This window comes from Alligator sinensis, unplaced genomic scaffold (assembly GCF_000455745.1).
Source record: "Alligator sinensis unplaced genomic scaffold, ASM45574v1 scaffold1338_1, whole genome shotgun sequence".
NCBI classification, from domain to species: Eukaryota; Metazoa; Chordata; order Crocodylia; family Alligatoridae; genus Alligator; species Alligator sinensis.
In genome coordinates this window covers 58437-78524 of record NW_005842713.1, presented here as the reverse complement: position 1 = coordinate 78524, position 20088 = coordinate 58437, and the positions used below count along the sequence as shown (strand labels likewise).

The following is a 20088-nucleotide window of genomic DNA, read 5'->3' as shown; positions in this document are numbered from 1 at the left end:
GTCGCTGGCCGTTTAAAATTCCGCGCGAGTTCCGCCCAAGTCGAAGAGCTTTGAGCACGCTGCAGAGTGCCTCTGAAGTTATCTGACTTGTGGCTGCCAATCGATAGACTGATCACCTATCGATCTTTCTTCCCGTCACCGAGCGCAACCCCGACGTACCCCTTTCCCCGCCGGCTTTGAATTGCGGACGGATTAACTGGCTTGGGCCCCGCCAGCTGGAACAACTCGTGCGGTTGTTCCGACGACCGGACCACCTGCATCGTGATTGCAAGCGGCGTGAGTAAAGTTTTTTACAACCAATAAGTTGTGTCTGCCTCTCCATTCACCAGCCCGCCCTGACGTACGAGCGTAACTCGAGTCGGCCCTGGCCGTCCGAGACATCCAGGAGCTGTGCCAAAGCGGGCCATGAATAACTACATGGTGCAAGGGCATTGACCTGATAATGGAGAAACCGGTCCCCTCCTGTTCTTCTACATGTGCCCCTGACTGTGCATTTGGTACTGCACAGTTAGTACTTGCTAAAGCAGTACTAAATGAGAAAGCAGTCCTGTCAGCTCAGTGAGAGCTAAAAGCCTGGCCTCAGAGTCCAAAGACCAAGGAGCAAACCCACTCTAGAAGCTATGACTGGGCTGGCTTCAAGGGCTATTTAGAGTCTGTGTTAAGGCTGGGATCCCAAGCAAGAGCTCGTCTGTGATGGCCCTCCTTAACCCAGATAGAAAAGATGCTGCAACAAAGGGCATGCAGGAAGTAGGCCATCAGTGAGATACTGATGGAGCTGCAGTGTCAAGGCAATGAATTAAGTAGCATCACAGATCAGCAGGAGGAGCTACAGTAGTGGGAACATGGAACACACTGCCAGCAGAAGGAGCAGAAGTGGCAATCACAACGGGACAGTGAATGGGATGGTGTCTTCTTGTGGGAGGCGGCCACAGAAACTTTTAGGAACCATCAGGTGCAAGCACCAGTGATTTCAAGCCCCAAAGCTCATAAATTTTGTCACTTAGATATTTAGCTCACAAGCTAGAACTCTCCAGATGACAGTCTCAGCCCCCTACACAGGCCCTGGCTCTATTCCTTCACTTGTCTCAAAGCAGAAGGAGAAACTACACACTTCCCGAACTGTGCCTCTCACTGTGGTACTCCTAAATAATAAAACAGCAGGTATTGCTTCTTTAGCCCTTCACCTATAGTCCACAGAATTTCAGAGGACCTTGACCTGATAAGGAAGAAGCCCACCCCTTCCTGTTCTTCCCCTGTTCATGTCTCAATTGGCACATCTATATGAGACATTTAATGTGGAGTTGCCTAATTAGCTCTTCAGTGGGCGCGTCTGCACAAGACACTAACTGCACAGTAGCTTAATGACACTGTGCAGTAGCCTAATAACATTGCATGTGGCAAAAATCTTGCTAATATGTATTGCGCATTAGTATCAGGCTACTGCGCAGTTAGCATCACTAAAAAGCTGTGTACTGAGGTTATTAAGCAGTAGCACTAGTTAGTGCACTTTGATTTAATATTTGGTTATACAAGTACTAAACTTAATGCGCAGTAACTACAGCACATTAATGAACACATATATGCACCCAGAAAATGTTTCAGAATCTACATGTGCAAAGTTATTAGGTCAGAGTAAACTAATTTGCTACACCACAGGATGCTGCTTGTATAGACAAGTAGTATCCTCCAGTGAAGTAAAGTACTTTGCCACAACACGTGTAGACAGAGATGGGAATGACTGGGGCACAACAGTGTTTCAGTTGGGGGTCTGCCTGTGAGTTAGTCCCACACTGGAGCACCCTTGTGCCCAACACAGTGGCAGATTAAGATTTACTGGGGCCCTAGGCAAACAGAAAATTGGAGGGGGCCCCCCAGCCACTTCCATGCCACTTTAGGACGTGGGGAGGTGTGGCTTGGGGGGGGGGGCAGGGCTTCTGAGTGGCAAAGTGCATGGGGAGACATGCAAGGGCTCCCAGAGCAGAGCACGAGGCACCATGAGCCCCACTTGAAGCCGTGTGCTGCCCCAGGGGCGGGGGCCACAGCTGGTCCCAGGGTGTAACCAGTGCAGGCCATTCTACTCACACAGGTCCCACTGTTGCTGCCAGTCTGCAGGACTGAGCACATGCAGCAGCAACACAGGGAAGTGCGATAGGAGTGGGATGGGGCACCTGGAAACTGAGTTAGACTGGACCAATGGGGAAGGGCTTGAACAGTCCCAGAACATGGGGCAGCAGGGACCAAGCTATGCTGGCTCTGAGGCAGCTCCTGCCCTGATGGTGCTGGGTTGCCACCACTGCAGGAGGAGATAACCAAGCATGAGCAACTGGTGCCTCTTCAGTTGGGGGGGTGCACCCACAGAAGCCAGCATCAGCATTGGTAGTGGGGACGGGACTGGCGAGCACCCTCAGAAGCTGACGGAAGCATTGGTGGCAGGGACGGGCTGGTGAGCATCTGCAGAAGCTGCTGGCAGCACAGCAGTGGAGTCGGGGCTGGCGAGAACCCACAGAAGCCACCCAGCGGGGGGCGGGGTGGGGCACATGCCCCCCTCTACCCCCACCATGTCCCTCCTACCAGTTGCCTATGGAGCCAAGCCTGGAGCAACCTCCATGTTGCTCTGCTGCACCTGCCAAAGCTTGCAGGCACCATCAGGCCCTTCCTGCCAGGCTACAGTGCTGGTCTCCTCTCCTCAACCCACCCATGCTGTCCTGCAGGACCTGGGCCTTCCCTGAAGCTGCATGCTCCATCCCCAGTGGGAAGTGGCCTGAGTGGGACATGCTGCTCCCCAGGCCCAGGGCAGGAAACACAGCTACCCCCCTCCCACAGGTCTCTGCAGGAGTCAGAGCCCAGGGCTAATCGCACAGGACCCACACAACATCATGGCAGGACATTGCTAGGGGAATGGACCCACTGCCCACTGGGTGTGTACAGCATGGACTGAGTTCTAGGGGTGGCGTCTTGCCCTGCCATTGCTCAGCCCAGCTGCAGCGGTACCTGGCCAACATACAGGATTGCGGCCAGACTGGGCCAGGGACCTGGCTGCATTGGTGTCACCCCTCCACCAACAGGTCCCAGCCACAGACCATGCCTGGCTCCACTCCCTGCCACCAGCAGCTCCAGCTGTTCCTAGGGCTCTGGCATGGTTGTGCCCTGCTCCTCACCCAGTACCTGGTGGCCATCGCCCACTGTGTCACATGCGTGACCTGGCACAGCCCGGCTGCTGGTTTTGTCTGTGCCTAGCTGCCCCCCTTCTTCCACCCCCCAGCACCTGCCTCTGAGAGGCCCTGATTGGCAGGGGTCTCTGGGCCTGGGCTGGCCTGCGAGTTAATCTGCCTATGCCCAAATAGCCCCTCTGTAGCATGTTGAGCTAGCTCAGAGCAGCCTCAGGCTGGCAGGCTGATCCCCTGAGCCCCCTACTAGCTGGGGCTACTCCGACCCAGCTCAAGGTGCAAATGTTCCCAGAACTGCAGCAAACACAATGATGTGTGTCAGGGTTTATTGCTTTGAATTAATTGCACAGGCACATGCACCCAATGAGCAATAAGAAGGTCCGGCAGGGGGGGACAAAACAGGGGGAAGATATATCACTACTGCTGTTGCTACTTGTTCCCTACCCCAGTGCCTGTAGATAGTAATTTTTCCCCTTGGTTGTACTTGGAAAGTTTTCCTTAGACCTCCTGCTTCTTTTGAGTGGCCATTTTTCCCTGTTCATTTACTCATATGTGTGTATGCGTGTCTGTGTATTACACTTTGTAGTTAGTGAGTTTTGTTTGTGATGAATAGTTTTGGCTTTGGATATCATTAGTTTATTTTTCTCTGTTTAACTTTACATGAATCATTTATTGGTTTATTTATTGGTGATTTAGTCTATTCAGCCATTTCCACCTTGTTATATAGTTTGGCTTGACTGTGAAAACTATTGCTACATTAGTCGAGTGTCTTGTTTACTTACATTCTTGCATCTCCCACTGTACTGACCAAGTCAAACAGAACAGAAAAACCTGACCTTGCCCCAGAGCCTTTTAAGAACTGCAGAAGAGAAACATGGACACACAATTTGCCGAAAGGCATCTCTCAGCCCAATGTTGCTAACAGAAATGGTTACACAATTTAAAAAGATGAAATCTGTCCATTCTTGCACACAACATTTTCTGCAGGCCAAGGGTATCATGGTAACCAGCAAGCAAGGCACAAAAAAGGAAAGAATCTATCCCTAAAAGTCTTTTTTGATTTAAATACCATTCCAGACATAAAGAGAGCATGACAAGAACCTTCCCTGCACCCAAATTCATGGGAATTAAAAGAATCACATTTTGGTTTGCTACCCACAAGCACAAGACCTGAAGCCTTTCTTGTGCATTACTCACTAGAATTTTATTAAAGCTACTTCCCAGTTTCTTAAAAGGTTGTAGAGTCAAATTTCTGTGAATTTCATCCTTTCAAATAGGATATTTTTCCTGCTAATGCTCTCCATTCTCTTATCTGTTCTGTGACTTTTTCATATACCATGCATTTCCATACAGTAGCAGAGTTAAAATAAGTATTTCCTTTACCTTTACTATGGCTGTCTTGAGATTATCTAGAATTAAGCTGACTGTATGGAAATCCCGGAAATCCCTGACATCACCCAGGAAATCTGGGAGACAGCTCCCCACCCCCTCCACCCCCTGCTCCTCTGGCGCTCTCACATATCATTTGGGGTAAAGATGTGTGCCGGGCAGACCTGCAAGGTGCTCCATACCATTCCACATACCAGCCAGACTGCACCCAGTGCCCCTGCATTTCTCGGACACCTATTATAAATTCTCAACAGGTGGCCAGGACCAGCCTCTGAAATCCCACCTAAACCAGGACATAAGGTCACCCTATGTAGAATGGTTACATTTTAGTGACAATGCATAAGCATAAAACTGTATTTTAGTTTATCTTATGCAATATCTAGTTGCAATATTTAATATTTGCTTAGGTATGTCCATAAAACAAACAAAAACGGAATCAAGCACTATTTTATTTAAAAACAAAATGTTCAGAACAATACTGAATTACAATTACACATACCCATATTTGTTCTTACATAACAAAGTAATCTAATCCAAAAGCACCTAGTTTAACAGCACTCTGTAGAGGCCCCACTCCACTATAATTTAAGTACTACATCCCAATCTTGCACACACACATGCAAATGCTTTCAGTGAATCTAATCAGTCTACTAATTCAAACAAGTTAAGCATATACCATAATAAACTGAATTCAGGATGAAAACCTAAAACATAGGCAGAACCTCGGCATCGATTACTCTTTGAAATCCATGACACAATGACTGCCATTTCTTTAAAAAGGGCATTTCCCACACATTTAAAATGTGCCCATAATATACAATGCATAGGAAAAATATGCCACATGCAGAAAACTCAGCTTTTTTAAATTGCAATTTAATGTAATGGGATAACCTACTAAAAGGCACACTTATTTGAAAGTCATATTAGTATATTTGGCAATATATTAACGTAGTTATTTTCCAAATCTGTGTTTGTGAAAGATGTTAATACTTGATCTAATAAATTATTTACCTAAACTTCTGTTTTTTTCTAAAGACTTATTTAATATGTACCTAACAAAATCCCAGATATGCTATTATGTACTCCAACTACTACAGAAATTATATGGAGTATTAAGAAATCAGGCTGTAAAGGGAAATTTTACTGCTTGGGCCAATGTCTGCTGAGATAGGGCATGAGCCTTAAGCATCAAATTTTTCAGTTCACCCAAATGGTAGCAGGATCAGGCCTGTCACAAGCAGAGAGAGGCCATCAGCCAGCGAAGACAATGACTGATGGACACTGACTTATTCAGTGGCATTGAAATGGAATCATGACAGCAAACCAATGTAGGCAAACTACAGTTAGATTTTAGAAAAGGAGAGATAATGATAGTACTTAGCATTCATCAGTGTTATGCAAATGTACATTCTAAGAAGGCATCAATAGTGACATTATGAGGAAGCCTGTTGTGGGTCCTTCTCATACCACCTCCCAAAGAGTGCCACTGTCAAAACTGGCCTGGATGTCCCATTCTGGCTTACCAGACGTCCATCACTTAATATCTAGTTAGAGAAAGAAGAAAGGTAAACAAGACTATTAACATTCCAGTAATACTGAATTGTGAAAGGCAACAACAAATTATTAATGTATTTCAGCTGAATTGCCTTCTTGGAAAAAGGCACAAATGCTGTAAAGAATAAAAAGGAAGCCACAGCAACAGCCATCTCTCAGTTGATCCAATTACTAAAGTAGAGAGTGTTTAATACACCCAAAATGTCTAACTAAAAGAAAATTGTATAGTACTGGCCCGCATTCTCTGAGAATAGGGACACAGGACACACATGAAATCAGATTTAAACAGTTTGAAGACATCCTCTTACCTGAAACTCTCCTGGTGCCAGTTGAACCCCACTGAGCAAGACTTCTGGAAAGACATAACTAGTGCCAAACGTGCCACTGAGGGAGAACGCCTCAAACCTGGTCTGAGCAGTAGCCACTGGCTGTCCACAAGTTTTTAAATCTGTACTCTTACACTTCAGCAGTGTGCATATCTGTGGAGAAGACAGGGGTATATTCTAGGGAACTTACAGTAATTGAGAACTAGCCTTGAAAGCAATCAGAAAAATCTTCCATTGCAACGCTTTTGGGAAAAGTACAGACACTTAATTAAGCCAGTTATAGATTCTCTGAAGCTCTGCAATACAATAGAATTCTACACCCAGTACCACAATGTTACATACACACTTCATATCCCTTCATATACACAAGTGTTCATCTGCTATTGGAATGGTTTGTGGCCTGCAGCTCTGTTTTAGTTTCCCAGAAACACAAGGATATTTGTATGCCTTACAGGTAATATTGCAAGGAGCCATTTAAGTTTACACAGCACCAAGCAAATGGCAAGGACTAACTTGATTACATCCATGCTTTAGATTCTTTATTTTGTTACTGTTATCACAAATAAATGATCTTGTGATCTTCATCATGAGCGTTATCTCAGATAATGCTAGTATTTATCGTCAAAACCAGCTCTTCCGCATTACTCAGTCTACATGCTAAGTCAACAAGCTCTAGATTCATTCATTCGTTCATTCATTCATCATACAGGCTCAGGGTAAAAGCCAAACTGTAGTTCTACTAAAGCTAAACTGTGTTCTAGAAGAGCAGCATGTGTTGCTTTTTACAAACACTGAAACTTCTCTGAACCCAAAGGATAGGGATAAACTCAAGACATTTGGGGGAAGTGCTTTAACTCACGGCACTTTATACAAAGTGCCCTGAGTTAGAGCTCCCTTCACCCAACAGATGTTGGGTTGTGGGGCCTGGAGCCTGCCTGCACTGGTCCTGGCCAGCAAGCAGGGGTGATCCGGCAGCCTCCCAGGGGGCTGCCAGACCACCACTCCCCCCAGCCCTGCCCCTCCCGGCTCCAGCCATGACAAAGCCAAGCTGGCAGCTGTGTACTGCCCCTTTCAAGAGGCTCAGGCAGGACCAGGGGAAGAGGGTCTCCCTTTCCCATCCCTGTGCTGAGCCTCTTGACAGCAGCAGCATGCAGCTGCCATTTGGGCTTTGCCATAGTTAGAGCTTGGGGCAGGCGGTAGAACGCAGCCCCCTTACCTCGCAGGCCTGGCCTGGCTCCCCACAATACCTCAGCTGGGTAGCTGGGATGGGTGACTGTGAGGTTCTACCTTCCCCTTCTCCACCCACTGACCAGAGAGGATACTTTCTCCTCCTGTGCATGCAAAAAATGAACCCTCAAGGAAACCAGAACAGAAGTTCCCTAATGCACTCTGCTCTAGAATGCCTTCAGCAAATAGCTGATTTAGTGAGGGTTATTTTTTCATGCAATTGGCCATTTTAAAAGTGCTCTACAGCTGTGAATGTATGTTATGTCACAGCTGTAGAGCACTTTCAGAGGCCAGATTGAGCAAAAAATGTAAACTTACATAAGCACCCTTAGTGCTTGGGGTGTCAAAGACATTGCAGACCTCAGATGACTTCAAAACTGTAGGAAGAACTGAGAAACAAGATCCTAAAGTCTGTTAAGACTTCTTAAGAAAGTAAGTTCTTATTTTTCAAACACTGCTTTTAGGAAAGCAATTTGATGATGTTCCTACATACCCCCTGGAATAGGTGTGAAGAAGCTGTATATGAAGAAGGAATGCTGCAGCCCTCCATCCCAAAAATAAGTAGTAAAAAGCTTTACCTGCAAATAATATTCTCCTTCAACAATGTGGAGCCCATCAAATGCACCTAGCACATAAGCTTCATCCTCTCGCTTCTCCGCCATTCGGTAGGTCAAATGGCAGCAGAAGTTCTTCTGGCAAACGGTATGATTTCCTTCAATCTTGGTAAGCTCCATGAAGGTAAACAGATCATAGTAAACGACTCCAGTGAAGTCTTGGTCACTTGGTGAGAAGTGTTTTATGCTTGTGGCATATGAGCTCCATTTGACAGCAAGAGGGTAGGTGGGAGACAGATGAGGCCGTGAGTTCAGTTGTGCAATAAGGAGATGACCATTCTCTGTTTCTGTATTGTAATGGTATGCTATGGGTCCATTTGGTCCATATATACCATTCCCTGTGAATGCCATGTAGGAGAAAACAATCAATTGTTCTATACTTTTGATTGCATCTTTAGCAGCAAGATATATTCTGACAATATTAAACTAAACTGCATGGGAATAAAAATAAAAGTAGCACCTTTATAAACAATAAACTCAATCCACTAGTCATTACAATCAATGAAAACTGAACCAAACTCAAAAATAGTTTTGTGACACTAAATTGGTGCTAGCTACATTCTGATGCTGATATTAATAAAATAGCCACACATTAAATACCACAAAATATACCATCCTCCTAAAACAATATGCCATGTTATTTTAGAAATAAGTACAAACAGCTCAAAATTGCATAACTTGCCCCAGTGATAAAAAGTTTAGTATTAACTCTGTTGGAATTGCTCGCTCTCCCTCCCCAGTAATGCTAAAATAATGACCTGGATAAGCCTTGTAGTTGGAAAGGGAAAGATATGCCAGTTCATTTTTATTTACCAACTCTGCAAATCTAAACTTCATTCTTCAGATATATCAGCTCATGTTCTATAATACTGCTTTATGTATTACAAACATAATACAAGACTTCAATGGATATAAATTCTAGCATATCTGGAAAAAAATCCAACAAAAAAGTGTGTAAAGAAAGGTTTGTCTCAATGTATACAAACAGATAGTGTGTGAAAATCACCCATTGCAGCTTGGTTAAAAGTATTTATAAGCACGGAGTCTCCATCTAGTGGAGATGATCATTTGTTACTTCAAAGTAACAAGACAGAATTATAGCACCGCTAAAGAACAATGCAGCCTTGAACTGGAACACAAATATAAGAGTTCAGGGGAATCAATTATTTAAAACCATCCAAAGGTTTAAATGTCTAAAATTAATGTAAAACATTTTAATTTTCAAGTTTAACATTTTAACTTGATTGTAAGTACCAGTATTCATTACTAAGTCCATGACACTACAAACACTTGCTTCCGTGCAAAAATTTAGAAAGTTAAGGTACCTAATCAGTTAACTCATCATAAGTTACCTGTCATATCCACACTGGAGTTACATGTATTTGCTGAAAGAAAGTTGACATGCATTCCCATAGCCCAGGCAGAGTGAAATTGAATAGCTGACAAAAGTGGCAAAGTATTCCCCCAAGCTGTTGGGAACAGCACAGTATCCACCTGTAATTTACTTGCCAGGACCACAGCAGGATCATGGAAAAGTATGTCTGCACAAGTGAAAACACCAAAGTTTCCAAAGGACATGTTGACAGTCACATACTCAGGCTCTGGATAATTAAAATACGTTTCAGTAACGAACAAGTTGTACTGTTCATGGAAAAGAAGGACGGAAAGAAAAAAAATTAAGATGGAAATTGAGCTATATAAATTAGAATGTAGTACACTTAAAGATGGTCATATAAATAGGGAATGGAGTCTACTTTTCTGTTACACTTCTAAAATTCCATTTTAAATCAGGCCAAAATATAGGACACAGGAGAAGTCAAATATGACTAAAACCCATGCCAGGGTTCTGTTAGTCCTCCTCATATTCTTACTCCACTGCAGAAACAGTCTGCCCCAAATTTCCCTCATGCCACCATGCTAGGGACTCTAAGTATGAAACTTTTTTCCACAGTCCTCTTCATTCTGACTCACACCATCCTTATTCCTCTTATTTCTATCTGAGGGCATCAACATATTAAATTGGATGGGAGGGTACAGTGAGAGGGATTCTGTTATACTGCAGTTTATCAACTCTTTCCTTTATAGAGAGATTCATAGGTTTTGTAGCTGTTGACTCTGATAACTAGATGTCAGGGGCTCTGGTATCCCCAATATTCCCATTTGCAGGTATCAGATTTTTAATCAAAAATAGGCTTCTGTCCACCTAGTCTACACTGAACAAAATACTGGGATGAATTCAAGGCTTAAGCTTAGCTCACTACCTATAGGTACATACACAAGTACTAAGTCAAAATAAGGCGACTTAACTAATTCAATTTAACTAAGCCTACGTATGTTAAGCCACGTTGGATTATACACACATACAGCTCCTTGACATGGTGGAAGCCATCTTGTGAGTGAAGTTGACCTAACTAATGTGACTCAAGATAATACACCTTCAAGGTGTGTTATCTTGTACCACATTTAAATTAACTCCACTGCACATGTGTGTACACTCTGGCAGTTAAGTCGACTTAAAAAAGTTAAATCAGCTTACCAGTCAGAAAGTTAGTACTTGTGTATGCACAGTAGGAATCCAAGTAGATGTTGTCTACAGTTCGTGGGCAACCTTGGGCTGCCCTTCATTTCTTTGTTTGTGAAGAAGCAGCAACTTGTGGTTGCTCACTGAAAGAAGAGCTAGTTCAAACAAGAAAGTAGAAGGTTAACTTTTGAAAGGTAAAGTGCAACCACAGTGACAAGAGAAGAGCACATTTCATCATACTTCCACATTAAAAAAGAGTGACTGCCTATGCTCTCTTGAAGCATTAAACTCTGATCTTTTACATGGCACTAAAACTATGGTGAAATAATATTTACAATTAGGGTACAACTGAAAGGAATCCATTATTGAACTGAACATTGCAAAGTAATTTCTGACCTTATGGTAACGTGCCACCAGCTTCCCTTCTGAATCAAAGACAACATCAGTATTGTACTGATAGCGACCATCTTTGGGACACTTGGGATCGCTGGATTTACAGGGCTTCTTGTCCCCAATATTAGCAACCACATAGATGGAGTTGCTTCTTGCCATGCAGCTGAGTCATTTTTGCACTGGGACAGGACCAAATCTAATTGTCAGAAAAGAAAATGTCAGTACAAATTCTAAATGTAATATTTTGTAATCAGAAGAATGATTAAGTCAATCAATACATTGAAATAAAAGACTGAGTATTTGGTGACAAGCTAAAGGCCAAAAAATAAGACTACTGGCACTTAGAACATTGTGTACAAGTCTAATAACTTAACATCTCTATTTCCCCAATCTTCTAATTAGTCCTTCTTTGTACTTTTTCTAGTTTAGTTTATTTATTTTGGACCTATATCACGAGGGAATCAAAACAGCTTTACTTGTTATATTCAAAGGAGATCAAAAGAACTTGACTTGATTAAACTAACAAAAATGAAATGAAGAGGGAATATTATTACTTTTTAAAGTACATCTGGGATGCCACTATAAGGGAGGGAGAAGAGATATTTAAATTAAAGAATAATATTAAGATCGAATGGACACAAATGAATTATGGGCTATTTACATCAGAAGCTAGAAGGTTTTGTTGTCTTCTAGACAAAACAGATGGGACAAGGAACTTCAGTTGCTGCAAGAAGTTTGACAAGTTCACAGAAGGTTAATGTGATAGGACAGAGTGTCCTTGGAGGCATAATTACCACGTGTATAATGTGTCTCATTTTCCTTCCCCCGAAGCATTGGCCACAGCTAGGGGTAAGAGTTCATTGGGGTGTGCTACTTGTTTTTTTATAAACATCTTAGGTACCTGGCTGGAGGTTTCTGTTCATGAGATTGGGTCAAAACAGAGAGGAATTTTACCCTCAAGTCAAATTGGCAAAGACCATGGATTTTTTGCCTCCCTCTGTAGCACAGAGCATGATCCATCTCCTAGGATCCTCTGAGCCTACTTAACAAATTCTGTGCCATATTTCCCCTAAGCTTTATCTTTATTATATGGTAGGGTTTTCTTTTTTAAGGGAGGCTTCATGGTTGGGACATGTGAGAGGACCTTAAGTGAATGCTGTTGGGGACCTTTCTGGAAAAATGGTTGCCTACAAACCCAGGGGACTAGATCTTATGGACCAGGAGGACCCTTTTATTTCTATGTTGCTGGAGAACTGTAGAAAACAGTCATTCTTGCATCACCATGTATAATGCTAATTGACAGAGTTGAAGGGCCTCCTCTCACTCCCCACTCTTTTCCTCTTCACCCAGTTTCCTCTCGCTAACTAAAACCCAGCCCTTCCTCCCACTGAGATCAGTTTATATAAAAAAATGCATTAAAAGAACAATGAAGATTATAAAGCCTGGTGCTCATAAGTTAGGAAATGTCAAAATTAAGTATCAAGAGAACTCTGAGAAGAGAGAAAAGCATGAGAAAAATCAAACCTCCTTTGTACTTAAATGCAGGTTCTTTTATATTTGAAATCTGGGGGTTTACCTAATTGAAGCCTTATATTAACATTATAAAGGCACACTAACAAGGTTCATTGATCAATTTGGATTCATACATACCTACAGATGGAATGAAAAAAAAAGATACAACATTTTGAGCAGGCATCCTTTATTTTAATGAGGAGCATTTCTCCAGCCTAGTATTAAGCTTCACACAAGCATACTTTAACATCCCCAAAGTTTTATGCATTTTCTAAAAAACAAACTCTGGACTTTCTGATTTTTGGGGGGGATAATCTTATCAATTCTGATTCTTCTGCCCTCACACTAATACGACTCTTAAGCTTAATTTAGTTTTTCTTTGCTTAGTCATACATAAATATACTTCATTCTGGATTTTTTGTTTGTTTTTATAAAAAAAAAAAATCTGTTTCATAAAAGAGATTCCTGAAACTTAAAAAAAAAAAAAAAAGTCCAAAATATCTCAAGTATTTATTCTAGAAACCCATACTAACATGACCGACTGGAGCCTAAACATACAAGTCAAAAACATCTGAAGCTCTCCTGAGTGTGCCTGCACTAGATTGTGAATTCTTTGAGGCAGGGACCATGGACAAAACCTTGGCACCAGTGAAAGCATTAGAAATTTTGGCAGGAACCTCAGTGGATCCCTTGTCTCCTTCCAGTGCTTATTTGACAATCACTACTCAAACAAACACAGTGATTAAAAGAAAAAAAAATGTATTTCATAAACACTATAAATATGGTTGTGGATTTCAGAGATTAGAATGGCTAAATTCATCCTTTATCTACCACCAAGTGATACAGGAAACTTGCATTTCTACATGCGGGGCACACCTACATGAGATGCTGACTGTGCAGTAGCCAAAATATATGGCGCAGTAGTGCATCACAGTATGGACGGTGGCAATACACTACTGTGCAGTATTATTAGCAGGGATCCTGACTTTCTCTGATTTAAAAAAAATCCCTAATTTTTGGTTTAAAAAAAGTAACCACGAATCCACATTTTTCCATTATTTATATGAAACACCCCTAATATACATACACACACACACACACACACACACACACACACACACACACACACACACACAGTGTTTCAGGTAAATCATGGAAAACCAGGATCCCTGATTATTACTGTGCAGTAACGTCATCTAAAAGACAATCATTGGCACTACTACGCAGTAACTCCAGTTACTGTGCATTTATTTAGTATTTGCTAGTACAAGTACTAAATAAATGAGCAGTAACAACTGCACAATAGCATCTTGTGTAGATGCACCTGCTGAGAACAAACCCTTGTTACATGAAAAAAATTAACAAAAATGTGCTTCTAGTGTCATCTAGTGGCAGAACTTTAACACAGCTAGTGCCTAACACTATCATTCAGGAACTCAAAGCACAACTGTTATCAGGTATCAATATTAAATAACTACTTTTCAGTCCACAGGAGAGCCACACGCATGATCAGAGGGCAGGAGAACAGGCCATGTGAAGACAGGCTGAGAGCCATGGGACTCTTCAGCCTGGAAAAGCGCAGGCTCAGGGGTGATCTGGTGGCCGCCTATAAGTACATCAGGTGTGTGTATCAGGAACTGGGGGAACGCCTGTTCACCAGAGCGCCCCAATGGATGACAAGGACCAACGGTCACAAACTCCTCTAAGACCATTTTAGGCTGGACATAAGGAAAAACGTCTTTATTGTCCGAGCCCCCAAGACCTGGAATAGTATCCCTCCTGAGGTGGTGCAAGCACCTACTCTGGACTCCTTTAAGAAGTGTTTGGATGCTTATTTTGCTGGGATCCTTTGACCCTAGCTGACTTCCTGCCCTTGGGGCAGGGGTCTGGATCATAGGTCTCTTCCAGCCCTAATGTCTATGAAATATATTAAATCTATCAAGATTCCAGTAATCTTGCTATATTAAAATACTGTTACATATAATGTCTGAGGATTTAAAAAAATAAATTGTGAAGAAGAATATTATGATTTCAAATCTCACAAATCTTTTTTTTTTATTTATACGGAAAAAAAATTGGCAAGCTTCCCCTGCTTGGAAAAATCTTACTGACCATTGATGAAACACAGAAGCAGCTAACATAAATACACACAGGGTTCAGAGGTCCTTCACTAAAGAAATTAAAGTTCAGTTTTAAAGATTTGTTTTTAGTACTACAGCTTATACAATTACATCAGACTGTGTTCCCTCAATTGTAATCTAATACTTATTCAAATAAGTGTATTTCCCCCTCTTAGAATATATATTTAATGTTTCCAACAATTAAAGGAAATGTGACCTTGAGAATATCCATTTAGAAATGATAACAAGAGCTGTCATTTAACAATTAGGTAGCAGTCAAAGCATGTTTTCAGAGTACTATGAAGTTTACTATATCATGTGTAATTGCTCAAATCAGGTTCAAATTAAAAACAAAAAATACCACAATTTGTGTATTTTCAACTTCTGGGCAGGTTTCCCCTTGTTTTAGGAATTAGCATCTCTTATGCCTCATTTTCATGCTGGAATGTGCATGGAACACACTGAATAAATAGAGCCTAATTCAGTATCACACTTATTTTTTTCTTCATTTCTTTCTTAAATATTGACCCCAATAAGTACATTAAATAAGCAAGACATTTTAATTAGACTAAACTGCAAGAGGGAGAGGGGAAAAAGAATAGATGAAGAAAAAGATGACTTATTATAAATTCATAATATCTATTTAGCATTTATCCTACAGTGCTAATATAGATCTACACTGCTGAATGAAGATTTTTTTTCCCCAACAAATCCAATCCTCTTTCCAGTAGCAAAGGCAATACCTTTCAGGATCAGTACAGGGAATCCAATTCACCCGTGGATCTGGAATATCCTCCAGGTAGGGGTAAATAGTTTCCCTTGTGAAGACCCAGCCATAAATGCCATCTTCAGGGGTCACAATGATGTGTGCTCCCTAATAAAAACAGATGAAGTTTAAACAATCTTCACCAAAATAAATATCTCTAATTACAGTACAATCTGACTATACCTGTTGGGCTGCTGCTTTGATGGCTATTTTCAAAACATCCATATTTTTGTTCATCAGCACCAAAGCATCTTCAGGAGAAACTGGTAAGTTGGTTTCCTCAGACAATATAACAGAGTGCTCATATACAGCTGCGATGTAGCTGTCCGAAGCATATGCCTTAAGGACAGACAGAATGAAAACTATGGCAGAAAAAGGGAGGAGGGGAACAGCCCATGTTGGAAGCTTCTTGGGTGCTCAGAAATGTATGCAAGTGCAGGCAAAGGTAGAAGCTTAAAAAAGAAAATATATTGACAAACTTTGGAAATTTCCATTTGCTTTTAAATCAAGGTATCCTATTGCGGGAAGCCAATATTGTGCAACCATTGCCACATCTAGAAAATCTTAGGTCAGAAAGGGCACAGAAGTGCAGAAATCCCGGAACTGAGTCACTTTGCTCACAAACAAGTAATTGTGCTAAAGCCAAGCAAAGGTACAGCACTGCAAATTTGGAAATAGAACATATCCAAGGCAGAAAAAATGCTGTGAATTCAAGGCTGGGCAAGGTCACAGTAGTAAAACGAAGAGGGAAGAACTGGGAAACAACAACATGGTCCAGTTATCATATTTATCTTATTGCTTATTGACACATACTAAACTAAAACCTTCTGACCTTAGGGTATATCTACATTTCAGTCACAGGACGGGCTGCAATGTAATGTAAGATAAATACATGCTTCACTCCGCGCCATTGAACTCTATAGTGCTGTGGCTAAACTGCAGTCACAACCTGAGGTTGTTAGCTTAAAGAAGTGGTTCTCAATCTTTTTAGCCTTGAGACAGCCTGGGATAGTCTTAAGGCAACCATAGATAGCCTTGAGATACCTCTAGGAAAGTGCTAGCTCTTAGTTTTCACTTGTTTGTTTTTTTACTGTAGAAAAATAATAGAGCAATTCTTCTGTTGCAAAGAACTTAAAAAGACCACAACAAGTCTAACCTGCATAGATTGAACCAAATTGCAAGTGAATAGGCATTCACCTTTGATTCCGGAAATGCAGGCACATGCCTGCAGTGGCTCAGGCTAGAAGCAGGAGGGCACTAGCAAACCATCCTCTCTTCCGCAACAGCCACAAGGCTAGAAGGAAAATGACCCGGGGGAGGAGGGCAGGCCCTGGCAGGCTGAATATAATTGGGAAGGGGTTTAAACCCCACCCTGGTCCACAGCCAGAATGTGCCTGGCTTTTCCCCACTCACTGTTCGAGCAGCTGAGGCAGGGGTGCCTTGTGTCAGGGCTGCTGGTTGTCTCATGGAGTTCAGAGTATGTGCGTGAACCGGGTCTGGACAGGGATGCTCCTGCCTCAGGCAGGGGCTAGGCTAGATGTGACTCCTGCAGGTCCCTGCCAGCCCTACTCCTCTAGGAGTCTGTGACCTGATCTGGAGAGGAAGCCCCTGCAGTGCTCCTCCAAGAACAGAGTATCAGGCCTCTGTTCTACTGCAGAAAGAAGAGGAGGATATGTCTGGGGCTTGTTTGCTGCTGGGACACTCACCTCCATGCTGGGACATGCATGAGGGACTGCATGAAGCAGAGGATCACACACACACACACCCTGCTGTCTCTTTGAGAGTGCCTGGCATGGGGGCGGTAGCTTCCTGATCTCTGTGACACAACAATGGGGAGAACACTAGGTGTTCAGAAGCAGGCAGTTGACCCAGGGGCACCTGCCAAGCAGCTTCTCCTCTCACTGGAGCCAGGCCTCCTGCAGGGCAGGTGACCCCAGGGGAGGGAAAGGCAGTGGCACTGATCAGGAGACAAGTGGGGACCCCTTCCCCCAACCTGCACTGCCAACTCCACCTGAGTCACTCTCACCTACTCCAGGGATCCGCAAATGCTGCTGGGGAAGTTGCCGGCATGGGCCCACAGAGTTACCAGGTGCTGCAGCTGCCTGATCACAGCCTCCTCTTTCAGACCATCCAGCAGCTGGGTCAGCCACTGTGAGCAGCAGCAGGGCTCAGCGTGGCTGGGAGCAGCAGCACCGATAGGTCCCCCAGAAGGAGCCAGCCGGCTCCCATGGCACCTGAGCCAGCCTGCACCTGGATTCTCAACAGCTCCAACCCAGCCACGGGGCTGCCCCAGCAAAGCAGCATGCCTGGGCACAGTGCCTGGATCAGCCACACAGGGCCCAGGGGCAGCAGCCAGGGCATTGCAAGAAGGGAGGCAGTAGGGCTCAGTGTGGCCAGGACCATAGCAGTGGCAGGACCCCCAAAAGGAGCCAGCCAGCCAGCCCCCATGGAACCTGGGCCAGGCTGCACCCGGCCACCCAGCAGCTCTGCCGTTGCCATGGGGCTGCCCCAGCTGTGCAGCACATCTGGGCACAGTGCCTGGAACAGCCATGCAAGGCCCAGGGGCAGAAGCCAAGTCATTGCAAACAGGAAAGTGGCCCCAGGGTCTCCCTGGGCCTTGCCTTGGCAGGGCCACTTCCTTGCTTGCAATGCCCTGGCTGCTGCTCTGGGCACTGCACCCAGGCGCGCTGCCAGGTGGCCAGGTGCAGGGTGGCCCAAGTACCATGGGGGCCATCTGGCTCCTCCAGGGGGACCTACCACTGCTACTGCTCCTGGCCACACTGAGCCCCACCACTGCTCACAGGGGTGGGCCCAGCTGTCAAGGCTGTCTGAAAAAGGAGGCTGCAATCAGGCAGCTGCAGTACCCAGTAACTCTGTGGGCCCACGCTGGGAACTTTCCCGGCAGTAGCCGGGGCTGCCTGAAGGTGGGTGAGAGTGGCTCAGTGGAGTTGGCAGCATGGGTTGAGGGAGGGGGATCCCCACTCACCTCCTGACCTGCGCCACTACCTTCCCCTCCCCTGGGGACATCCACCCTGTGCCAAGCCTGGGCCCATGCATGGCCTCAGTGGGAGGAGAAGCAACTTAGCAGGTGCCCCCGGGGCTGGTGCCCACTTCCAAATGCCTCGCTTTCTCCCCATTGCTGCTGCATAGAGACGGGCAGTGCTGGGATTCCTCCAGGGGCATCTCTCCCCCTGGCCTGCCTCCCCTCTATTTCTGCCTGCAACAACACTGGCAGGCCCCTCCCTCTCCCCCTTCACCTCAGGCCTGGGACCAGCACCTGGCCACACCTTCCCCTCCACCGCTCATCCCACTCTCATCCCCTTCTCAGCCAGCTAGAGCACTGATAGGGCTCTGACTAGGGAGGAGATGGGTAGTGCCAGCCCTGCTGCCGCAGCCCAGCTCAGCCCAGGGCTGCAAAGCATGCTGGGATGCTGGGGTACTGTGAGTTAACATAAACCAGGAAGGAGTCTGGTACAGAAGTTCCATAAGATGGTTTGACCTAAATCAGTTAAATCTGATGCTACATGCAACTAGGTTTATTTTAAATCAGTTTCGGGCATTTTGAAAGTGTTTTATGTGCACTGAATTTCTGTTCTGTTATAGGTTTAAACTAGTTTCTAATCACTTAAACCAATTTATATGCAAGTTCTGTCCCTAGCCTACTAGTCCCATTTGAAATCTCTGGGTTTATTATGTAAGTTATGTTTGCACACCTAATAATCTGGCATTCCACTTCACCCTTGAGAGGATCTCAAGGTGCTGTGGCACCCTGGTTGAGAATCACTGGCTTAAAGCCAAGTTGGATAGGTCTACGTTACAGTCATATATACTAATGACACATTTACTGCTGGAGGATTGTTTAGTAAATCAGTCAGCATGCTGTTCACTAAATTCTGAAGAGAAAGGAGACCGCTCAGTCTGTTCTAAAAACAGAATTTAATGGAATCATAGTCAGAAGGGACCTGAAGAGTAACCTAATCCAACCCCTTCACAAATGCAAGAAGAGCTATTCCTATGCTATCCCAGACAAATGCTTATCTAAACTCTTCTTGAAAACCTCCAAGAAAGAAGATTTGACAACTTCCCAAGGTATCTTGTTCCATCGTCCTACTCTTTTGGCAGTAAATTTTCTTTCCTCCGACATTTAATCTAAATCTGCCTTCCTGTAGTTTAAACCAGTTGCTTCATGTTCTGCCCTCGGTTGCAAAGGAAGATAGTTTGCACGCCTCCCCACCCCCCTTCCCCTCCCTCCCCTGCTCTTTCAATATGGAGAAAAATCAGACCATTAATCCTGATCATTATTGGATTACTGATTACTGAAGTACTGATTACTTTAAGATTAATTACATACATCACCTACTGGTCAGCAGATCTCATTTGCCCTGTTGTTTTGCTTTCATCCTAATCAAATAGACATGTAATAATGGGAGAAATACAGCATCAGCCATGTGCGTCAACCACCACAAAAACCAGGAAATTAAGAGCCTAGGTGTCGCAGA

The 20088-nt window shown here is 44.0% G+C and overlaps 1 protein-coding gene across 1 annotated transcript; it reads right to left on the bottom strand.

Annotated features, from left to right (window-relative positions):
* Positions 1-4992: 4992 nt before the first annotated feature.
* Positions 4993-15986, bottom strand: LOC102384310 (pantetheinase-like). The gene is given in 8 exon segments (XM_014524967.2): positions 4993-6100; positions 6419-6589; positions 8242-8615; positions 9630-9918; positions 11195-11387; positions 15567-15697; positions 15773-15967; positions 15969-15986. Coding segments are annotated over 8 exon segments (1482 nt in total). The 3' UTR covers positions 4993-5989.
* Positions 15987-20088: the final 4102 nt, after the last annotated feature.